The following is a 9900-nucleotide window of genomic DNA, read 5'->3' as shown; positions in this document are numbered from 1 at the left end:
GTTTAATCAATGTGGCTCGCGCACATGCAGCCCAGTGGAACACGGTGTCGATCTGCGCCCCCTGGTGGACAACATAACACACTACAATCTAATCAGTTCATCACGCCCACAGGTCGTACTGATCAGTCTGTGAGATCACATTCATACACTGTAACCCGTATGAGTTTATGCAGAAAATAATGGCACCCCTTACTTTCAGTGTGCATCACTGACAATCTACACCGGATGACTGATTGGGGCGGTGATTTATACTCACCATGAGCTGCCTCCATTGATCAGCAAACAAACCTCGATCACCCCGTCCGCCGATCTGACACATTTTAATCACAGTGCAGGAAGGAAAGTTTGGGCTCCTGAGCAGAGCTACGGAAAAGTTTTTGCACTAATATCAGGAGGTCGTGAGCTCGAACCCGACGCCCGAGAAGCCCAAGAGTCCTGGGAATGAGGGAGGGCCAAATCTCTCCAGGAACATTAGCCTGATATGAGTATCTGTGCACTTGTGCATGTGGAAGAGGGTAGAAAAGGTGCAGTAGTTTGACATTGGCTTCGTGCGTCTCAGAGGAAGCACACGTTCAGACGGTTGTTAGCTGCCGTACGATGGAGAAGCATTGTTTGGGATTAAATTTTCTTTCTTTTTCACACCACATTCATTTTTTTTATTTATTTATGTGTAAAAAAATAATAATGGATTTGGTCTCATGGTGTTTTGTTGCTTCTTTTTACTTTTAGTTGTTTGTATGACCTTTAAGTATTTAATGCTACTCTCGATGATTTCCAGCGTCTGAAAATAAATAAATAATCATCGTGCGAATCCAGTCTTGTAACACGAAGCAATACAAAATAGAAAAAGAAACTGATTACTACATGATCCTCCATTAAAAAAAAATAGTCCCGTGGTCCAGGCGCTGGGTTCCTAATCGGAAGGTCGGGGTTCAAGGCCACAAGCTGCTGAGAGGTCTACATTGGGTCCTTGAGCAAGGCCCTTAACCTCACCTACTCCCGGGGTGCTGCATGATGGCGGACCCTGCGCTCTGACCCCAGGCTCCTTATTTATTACACTGCCAATTGTAAAGAAGCCATCTATGCACTTCTGGTTAGATGCTAACTGCATTTCATTGGCATAAAAGTTAAATCTAATCTAATCCATTAAAACTAACTAAATAAATAAATAAATAAAATAAATATGACTACACAACTGAGATATTTTAATATCAATATAATTAAGCATTTCTGTTACTAAGTACAGAATCTTTCAGAAACCTCTCGTCGGTGTAAATAAAATGTCTTTTACTTAACGGGTGTGTAAAGATTTACACCGGGTTATAAACTTTTAACAGCAAACTATAACGAAGAGCATGTGACCTGTAATGCAGAGAAAATAATAATAATACAAAAAAAAAAAAAAACCCACACGTACACGAGACTGCAGCAATAGATTTTTTTAATTCAAAGTGAATCTTGACAATACACCATAAACTCTTTATTATGACACTCACCAAAAAGAGTCGCCTGGAAAACCCGCTTAATGTGACGAAGCTCAGTCACATCCAAGTCACTGAGAACTAGAGAGGATACAAACTATCGCAAGCCGTAGAGACGTCACATCCGAGAGTCGGACTTTCCCTCATCCTCATACGCTCAAATATTGCACAGTGCAACTGCTACATGGCAAAACTAGTGTAGCATCAACAACCGAACAGAAACGAAACGAAACGAAAAGCAAACGTAAGCCACAGACAAGCAGATAAATGGTGAGTAACAAACAGCTCCTATTTCATCAGTGGTGACTCAAACAAGCAAAAAACATCAGAACTCGCAGTAAACTCCAATAAAATACAGAAAAATACGCGTTAGGACTTTTACATGCCGTCATACTGAGAGGTGATTCAGGATATAATACAGTAGCAACAGCAGATTAGTACAAACACCCTGAAGTATAGTGGATAGGTTTATAATCATCATAAAAAAAATTATAATAATAAAATATTGAATGCAAAATGTAGCAACAACAGATTATTAGGAATAATAATAATAATAATAATAATAATAATAATAAATGTTGATTAAAATGCGGTCTTATCGCAGGCTGATTAGGGGAAGTAAGTGGATAATAAAACAGCACTGATGTAAAAATAACAATAAAAAAATCGTTTTTTTTTAAAGGGGAAGAAAAAGTTACTGAAAATTAAAGACTTTCGGTCATTTTTGCAACGATATCCGAAGTGTTTACGAGGACAGATGTATTAATGACGACCATTTCACAGGGATCCAAATACAACTCTTCAAATCTGTACTTATTAAAACCGTTCATTTATTTTATTTATTTATAAGAAATGTGAAATCTCTGTTCATGAAAATTAAACAAAAACAAATGGATTCATTTTAGTATCTTGATCCCTGGAAACCGTCAGCTCTCGTATCGACCTGTTCCACATGTCTCCTTGTTAAAGGCACACACACACACACACACACACACACACACACACACACACACACACACACACACACACACACACACACACACACCGCTTACACCCCCCCACACATTACACACACACACAACCTTTACACCCCCCACACACACCCTTTACACCCCCCCACACACGCCTTACCCCCCAATACCCCTTACACACACACACACACACACCCCACCCAACACCCCCCCCACACACACACCCCACACACCCCACACACACAATCAACTCTATTTTCAAAGACATCGTACAAAAAGAATAAAATTAAATAAAAAAAATAAAAATAAAATAAAAATCAGAAACACTTCCAATATGAAGTCCAGCTTTAAAATTTCATGAAACTGCAGTTAGAATCGTTCTCAACATCAAGCCCTGATATACGGCGCTGATGTTACAGAACTAACACAAGAGGGAACTCGACTCTATACGGAGATATTAATCATTAAAAAACTGACGGATTCGGTTCACGTTCAAATTCAGTCACCTTTACTAGAATTGTTGTCGTCAGATCTCCGAATTTCATTCATAAAGAAATCAGACATAGAAATGTCCAGAAATGAAAAAAAATGACGATTTCTACATGTTAAAAAAAAGCAATTTAAGTTTTTTTTGCGTGCTGTTTAAAATAAAACATCACGCAAAAGTTCGAAAGGTTTAAGGCTCACGATTATTTTCATATTCTTAAAAAACACTGAATTTTCAGTCCCTCCAGAATTGTTTAATTCGATTGTTGCAGCCAAAAAGGTTTGATTTTGCAGTTTTATTTAAAAATCCGACGATACGGAACTATTTTATAGAAATATTTTTTCTCGGAGGCGGGGCTTATCGTTTCCCTTAACGTTTTGGCTTTTAAACGTTTGATAAAACCGATCGACGATCGTTAAAACAAACAAAAACCAAAAAAAAAAAAAAAAAAAAAGAGAGAATATACACAGAAGAAAAATAATAAAAATAACAATAATAATAAAAACACACTTAAGTTAAAACTGGAACAGTTAATGAGTTAAAATACTGATGCGAAACACCACCAGCACCACCCAAAGAGCATCGACAAACCCAAACTCTAATCTCCATCACCAGCAGTACAGCAGTTACAGTTACACTCCAAAGCAAAACTATTCAAACCCAAATACACTTCTATCTCAGGTAAGAAGAGAGAACTATACAAACAACAACGACAACAACAACAACAAAAAAATACAAACTCAGATGAGAAAGAAAAAAAAAACAAAAACAAACAAATCATCTAATTAATTTCACAGCTATCTGAAGTGGCAATAATTATATAGCAGCTTATCTAGGATACATTCAAGATAGATGATGCGTCTTATTACTTGCTCGGAAAAGCTAAACCTAACGCTCTAACCTAAGCCGTATTTCAAATACATTTCCGTTTAGTCTTAAAAACATACCCCAGGACTAGACTTACTACAGTATACATGAGGTCTATGCAGGGAGAGTAGCTACCTTGCTTAGAAAACGAATTCGTTACGGATTACAGTCTTTGGTGCTGCACAAGCAACCGTATATTCGAAATAAAAGCACGCGCACGCACAACGAAAACCGAAACGACAAATCGAGAAATCTGCACGAAGCGTACGTATTATTATTATTATCTCCCTGACGGAATGTAGAAAATAAGCAGTCGACACCAGTGAGCGCTGAACGCGGTACGGGATATCCAAAGAAAACACGTTAAATCGTTTCACACATGCATAAATGAGAAGATTGCACAAGATCAAGTCACACCTCGTCAAGCTTCGGCGCTAAATAGAACTAGCTCTAGGAGATATACCGTACATATAGATTAGATTAGATTAGATTATATTCCAAATACTGCATGGTCTGTCTGTCAGGCTAAAGATCCAAACCATGAATCAGAGACCTATTTGCATTTCATCATCTAGTCAAAGCCATGCCCACCACATGTCTACACATCTAGAATACAAAAACTCGAAGAGTCTTAAAAGAAAACGAGAAAAACCAGAAAGGGAAAAAAAACAAACGAACAACAACAACAAACAAACAAACAAACAAAAAAAACGCAAACCTACAGACGTCCGAGAATCGACGACGATTTCGATTGTATTGCGGTTCGGTGAAACGGTACAAACTGTTCGTAGTCATTTTAATTCTCTTATATTTTCTCCACTTAGTACAAATCGATTATCAAACATTAAGCGGTATTCGATGCTTGCTTTTTGTACACGGGGTCGGAGGTTATAAAAGAGACACGGACCCGACAGCGACCGTCTCGCTACGGCGGAAAGCATGCCGTCCTCGCGGAACAAACGAGGGGGAGGGGAAAACGAACGAAAATAAACAAAACAAAAAAAAAAAAACGATTACGTTTCAGATCCGAAAACTGATTTTTGTGCAATGCGACACATCCATGCCAAATCAAATCAGGTATGAAAGCGAACACCTTTGCGTATACACACGCAGGACGCACGGACCGATCTGAATTTCAAGTGCTTGCGGTCCGAGACGTCGATTTCTATTCGTATATCTATATATTAATATTTCTATAAGTAGTAACATGATCAACCTCAAATATTTAAGGCACTATGGCTGAGGACGTGTTGAAACGATGCAGCGAGTGTCGTGACTGGAACGTTTAAGAGCGACATCTATCGGCATCTCTCCGATCCGATCTGACACGACGTTTGCGGCTCATGCAAGAACACATGCAGCGTGAAGGACGACCGCTCGTCTGATCCGATTAAGTGACTCGACACCGAAACCACACCGGTATAAATACTCTGAAAAGGCAGAACATCACCACACGGACGTTATGTGCAGGTCGGGGCTCATGACCGGGATACTGGGGTGGCTTTACAAACAGATGTGTCTCACACTATTCAGAAGGCAATATAGAAAAATAGATTTGAGAGGGAACGAGGAGGAGGAAGAGGAGGAGGAAGAGGAGTAGGAATCATGGTTTCATGATTTTTTCGTTTTAAATCTTTTTTTTTTTTTGGCACCTCCTTTTTATTTATTCACCTGTTTGGAGGATTTGAAAATCTGTTGTAGAAAATGTGCAAAACACATCGTCTTTTTTTTTTCCGTCCGTACTTTCTTTTCCTCTTCGCGTTCTTCACCGACTTGCGAAATACCGTCTAAACATTCGTTCTGTTTTTTTAAAGCTCGATTAAAGTTCGATTGCACCCGAGTTGACGTGGTTCAGAAAAAGAAAAAAAAAACAGCTTGTATGTGTTGTTGTCTGTGCCATGGCTAGGGGCATGAACACCGAATGGATTGTGGTTCCTGTGTGACGGCCCGACGGGACGCAGGGGTAGACGGGCTGCCCGCGCCGAGCGGCCGTCAGATGTAGGAGTACTGGCTGAGTTTGGTGGGGCTGAGCGGGAAGCCTGCATAGGCGGGAGAAGCGATGTACGAGTGTGAAGGGAACAAAGGTTTGAATTGGCCCTGAGGGTGGAGCGTGGGCGAGGGCAAGAGGCGGGCGCTGATGCCCACGCTCACTTGGTGCACCAGGTGCCTGGCCGGGTGCGAAAGGAGCACGTGGCTCCGTGTAGTACCAGGTGAGGGCAGGAGGTGCGACATGGGGCCAGTGGGCACCAGAGAAGCCGAATGCGGGTACGAGAGCAGCGCGGGCTGTGCGTGGGGGTGGACGATGCTCAGGGGTGGGCAGGGAGGATGGGCCGCGGAGTGGGTGGGGCTGCCGTGAGGAAGGGTGAAGGCGTGGCCGTGCACCGTGGGGGGGATGAAAGCCTGAGGGCGCCGGTGGCTGTAGTTGCCGTTCCATTCTGGGTGAGACGACGCGGGATGTTGGAGCTGAAACCACAAACGGGAATTAAATTAAATTAAGATTTTAAAATGTTTATATCTTATATTTATATATATTTATTTACATATTTATATAATCACAGAAAGTCTGAAAGGTTTTGCATCTTCATTAAAAAAAATAAATATTGCAAGAATTATTCTAATTAATTCTTTAATAAGTTAAAAACTAATTTATTTATTTAATGGATTATTTCATTACTTTTCCAACTGAGTAAAAAGAGACAAACATTTACTGCTCATTAGGGCTAAATAAACAAACAAACAAACAAACAAACAAACAAACAAACAAATAAATAATCTGTGTTTTGGTTTTATTTCCTCTTTTTGTTCCTCGTCTTTATGTTGCTTATCTTACAGGACTTGTCAGATTAAATATATTATTATAAACAACAATGAGCAGAAAATATCACAGGATGAAAAAAGGTCTGAGGAACACCGACCTGCCCGAAAGGTGGTGGTGGTGGTGGTGGTGGTTGGGATGGAGGGATGAGTTTCTGTGGTGGGTTCAGGAGAGAGACGTGGTGATGAGGCTGTCTGACGGCACCCACGCGACCTTTCGACTGACACGACGGCTCTAGTATCGGATATAAGAGATGATTAGTATCCCGTCACATCGTGTGCCACAGACTCTGGAGATCTTAAATAAACAAAATCTCTTTATTTGCATGATGACCGTGTATCGTTAGAGTTACATGACGTGAGCAGTCAATACACTTTTCCCTGTGTGAGTTGTTGCTATGGAAACAACAACAAGGTGTATATATATATATATATATATATATATATATATATATATATATATATATATATCTAACAGCTGCTGTTATCGGAAACTCATCAGAACCCAGACTTCGCTCATGGCTGCAGTGTAATGAGGTGTAAAATCTGATCATTTAATTTAAAAACAGTGCCCCCTGTAGCCAGGATGAGGAATCAGCAGCTAAAAATACATCGTCGGAGACCAGACGAGCAGAACTACGATTAGACCGATGATTAAAGAGCTTTAGATCATAACCAGTAAGACCGAAAGCATGAAAAGGTTGCCATGTTTTTGAGAATCATGTGTCTATTAAGGAATTCTCAACATCTGGGAAGGTTAAGACCGGCACAGGACACATCTGGAAACACAAACACATGGTACAAGCTGCTCTGTTATTTAAATATAAAACACTTGCAGAGGATTTTTTTTTATCATCTGGGAGCTGAAGTGCTTTCATTTTTTTGTGTAACTGCAACATTGTGTACATCTGGAGGTCCAGATGTTCTCATGTACTGCGTGAACTTTAGCTAAAGATTTAACCCATCGTTTACAGGGTAACGTGTCGTGTGTCGACATGCAGCTGAGGTTCACGTTCGTGGTAAAATAAGAAGGTCCGAATCGGACATGTTCGGAGTGCCGTCCGCATTATTAGGAACGTCGCACGTTCACGGAGATCTTTAGATCGGCCGACCGTGTAACAGCAGCACGATGCATAAAATCCTGCAGATGATGGTCAAGAAAAGAACTTCACTGAAAGTTCACATCACACAGAAGAATGAAGATCTCTGTGAAGTTTCAGCTGGTCTGTTTTGATGAGTCTGTGCCCAGGATGAAGAGCCTGTCTCCTGCTGCTGTAGCTCATCCAACTCAAGGTTGTTATGCATCTTGATGCCCCTTTTCCACCGAGGCAGTTCGAGTGCAGGTTCGGAGCCTAATTTAGAACCAGTTCTTACTGTTTCGATCGCCAAAGCAGCGGCTCCGAACCAGGAAAAGTGGTTCTTAAGTAGCACCAAAATGTTGCTGGTCTAGACTTAAGAACCGCTTGCGTCAGGAGCTGTGGGCGGGGCTGTGGGCGGGGCTACTGTTAGCGCATTTGATAATGTACCTTAAGTATACTAATGTTTAATACACTTTTACTTTACCGCGATATGATACATTATCAGCACACATGATAGTAGGTAGCTACATGCTAAGGCTAATTTTTTTTTGTGTTAACGATAAAATAACGTTATGTACTTTATCGATTACGACCTCTGTTTATACAGATTACACGGAGCCGCACGTACACGTATTATTCGCCGCGTTTGGATGCCGATGTAGGTTCGCAAAGCCATGAGCATTAACAGTAAAGCAACATCCGCCATTGTTGTGACACGTATACAGTGACGTCACACTTGGCGCTGTGATGCTCTCTTGCCGGTGGAAAGGCAAACCGGTTCTTAGAAGGTTCACCAGTGGAACCAACTTTGAACCAGCACCAGCGCTAGCTCTGAACCAGCACCCGGTTCTTTCCGGTGGAAAAGAGGCCAGAGATGCTTTTCTCCTTAACGTGAGTTGCTGAAGAATTTCATCTTAGCACGTTGCGACTCTCCTCAGATGTCTTTGCACCGTTTGGTGTAAACGCTACACACTCGGGTGTGAAAATCCCAGCGGGAGATCAACAGTTTCTGAAAGACTCAAACCGACAACCAGGCCACTGTTAGATCAGACTCTCTCTTCAAGAGCTTCAGTTTACATCAAACATCAGAAGGAAGTCTGGGAGTCAAAACGGTTCAGAAACACGGCACCCAGAACATCCAGGAACTCCTGCACCCTTCAGGGCACCCGGTCAGCTCTTTACCACCTGCGGGGCTCCTTTAAGATCTTCGCTGGATTCATGTTTGAGCTCCTGTTTGATGTCTTCATCACTGACATGAATTTTAGTTTCTTAAACTCTCAGAAAACCACGAAGTTCTTACGGGATTTGGTTTACATTGAACATTGTTGTCAGAATAAACACAGCTAAGGTTTTATTTTGTGTTTCGAGTTTAATATAATATATAAATGTAAAGGTTCTGTACCCGTCCTGGCCACAGGTTCGTTGTTGTTATTCTGCACCCTCATTGGAGGCACCACCATGGTCCTTACAGGGACTTTGTTCATCTCTGTCTCTGCGCTCACGTGGCTTTTATAGTTCTGATTCCCATCAGCGATGTAGCTGCTCTCCAGGAACGGACTGTCGGCTCGACCCGACGAGTCTGTGGCAGGAGAGCCGTCTACCGTATCACAGCCGCTCTCTCGCTCATCCTCAGACATGCTGAGCACACACACACACACACACACACACACACACACACACACACACACACGCGCGCACACACACGCACAGACGTACGCAGGCACACACGCACGCGCACATGAGGGGATTTAAATTTTAATTTTTTTTAAAACACAAATGTTCACATAATGACAGAAATAACTAAGATCAAGTTCAACTAAGTTCAGATTAGATGGAGGGGTGGAGTGAGCAAAAGAGCGAGTGCATGTGTGTATGTGTGTGTGTATGTATGTGTATATATATGTGTGTGTGTGTGTGTGTATGCATGTGTGTGTATGTGTGTGTGTGAGTGAGTGTGTGTGTGTGTGTATGTGTATATATGTGTGTGTGTATGCATGTGTGTGTGTGTGTGAGTGTGTGAGTGTGTGTGTGTGTATGTGTGTGTGTGTGTGTATATGTGTATGTATGTATGTGTGTGTGTATATGTGTGTGTGTGCGTGTGCATGCATGTGTGCGTGGGGGGTGTGTGTGTATGTGTGCGTGTGTGTATATGTGTGTTTGTGTGTGGGGGGGGGTGTATGTGTATGCATGTGTGTATGTGT

General features: G+C 41.6%; 1 protein-coding gene across 2 annotated transcripts in view; it reads right to left on the bottom strand.

The window, feature by feature from the left end:
* Nucleotides 1-3741: 3741 nt before the first annotated feature.
* The window catches only part of hipk3b (homeodomain interacting protein kinase 3b), a 36983-nt gene continuing 30824 nt past the window's right edge, over nucleotides 3742-9900 (bottom strand). Inside the window, exons 14-16 of one of the 2 annotated variants that reach the window (XM_027160286.2) lie at nucleotides 9102-9337; nucleotides 6722-6855; nucleotides 3742-6269 (exon numbers count right to left, since the gene is read on the bottom strand). In XM_027160286.2, coding sequence (XP_027016087.2) covers nucleotides 5799-6269; nucleotides 6722-6855; nucleotides 9102-9337 — 841 coding nt within the window. In that variant the 3' untranslated portion in view covers nucleotides 3742-5798. The remainder of the gene's footprint in view (nucleotides 6270-6721; nucleotides 6856-9101; nucleotides 9338-9900) is intronic. The other variant, XM_047822272.1, reaches the window with a different exon arrangement.

The sequence above is a fragment of the Tachysurus fulvidraco genome, chromosome 13, assembly GCF_022655615.1.
Source record: "Tachysurus fulvidraco isolate hzauxx_2018 chromosome 13, HZAU_PFXX_2.0, whole genome shotgun sequence".
Taxonomy (NCBI): Eukaryota; Metazoa; Chordata; class Actinopteri; order Siluriformes; family Bagridae; genus Tachysurus; species Tachysurus fulvidraco.
Note: the sequence above shows the minus strand (reverse complement) of the source record. Positions and strands in the feature narration are given on the sequence as shown.